Raw genomic sequence first — 776 nt, 5'->3', positions numbered from 1 at the left:
GAGCAGCTTTAATCATGCAGTTCAAGGGGGGAGGACCTATTGCTAGAGGAGTGCTCAGGATTAAAGTATTTTTACCGCAAAGCCAATACATCTATCAGTTAGCTACTGCTCTGCTAGCTTGTGCGAGACAGTGTATGTGCATATGTCTACCTGCAGCTCCTTTCGCAGAGATCCTGCTAAATATTATGGGACCCGATGGATTTTTATTTAGAAATTGACCCGGTTACCTTGAACCTGATCATCCTGGTAGCTAGCTATGTCATCCTGCTCTTGGTTTTCCTGATTTCCTGTGTGATGTATGACTGTCGAGGGAGAGACCCCAGTAAGGAATATGCTCCTGAGATCCCAACAGAGAACCAGCCTCCGATCCGGCTAGTTGTGATGCAGCAAGGGAATCCCAACACCCGCTGGGCGAAAGGACCTTTCCCCACTTATGAAAACCCTCCTGGCCCACAAGGGAAAAGGACTACGATTGTATAAATTCAATTGCTCCAGGGCGCTGGTCCAAGACTGCCTCACCTGTGCCATGTTTACATCCTGCTTGCAGAAGGAGATCACAGCAAGGTAAGTCCAAGCTGACAACCTGGGGTTTTTGTGTACTCTGCAGAGTGGGGTGATCTTTTGTCCTAAGTTCACTTTCGTTCCCACGTGCGGCAACAAAGAGAGGTAGCTTTAACCCTCATCTGATTCAAAATGCAATTTACTGTATTTTTCGCTCCATAAGACGCACCTGACCATAAGACACATCTAGTTTTTAGAGGAGGAAAACAAGAAAA

General features: G+C 46.6%; 1 protein-coding gene across 1 annotated transcript; it reads left to right on the top strand.

Annotated features, from left to right (window-relative positions):
* SMIM36 (small integral membrane protein 36) lies at window positions 1-503 on the top strand. Its single transcript, XM_077923473.1, has one exon. It carries the CDS (start codon window positions 196-198, stop codon window positions 478-480), a length of 285 nt encoding a protein of 94 aa, XP_077779599.1. The 5' UTR covers window positions 1-195; the 3' UTR covers window positions 481-503.
* The last annotated feature ends 273 nt before the right edge of the window (window positions 504-776 follow it).

Source organism: Podarcis muralis, chromosome 2 (assembly GCF_964188315.1).
Source record: "Podarcis muralis chromosome 2, rPodMur119.hap1.1, whole genome shotgun sequence".
Taxonomy (NCBI): Eukaryota; Metazoa; Chordata; class Lepidosauria; order Squamata; family Lacertidae; genus Podarcis; species Podarcis muralis.
This window is presented reverse-complemented; position numbering and strand designations above follow the sequence as displayed.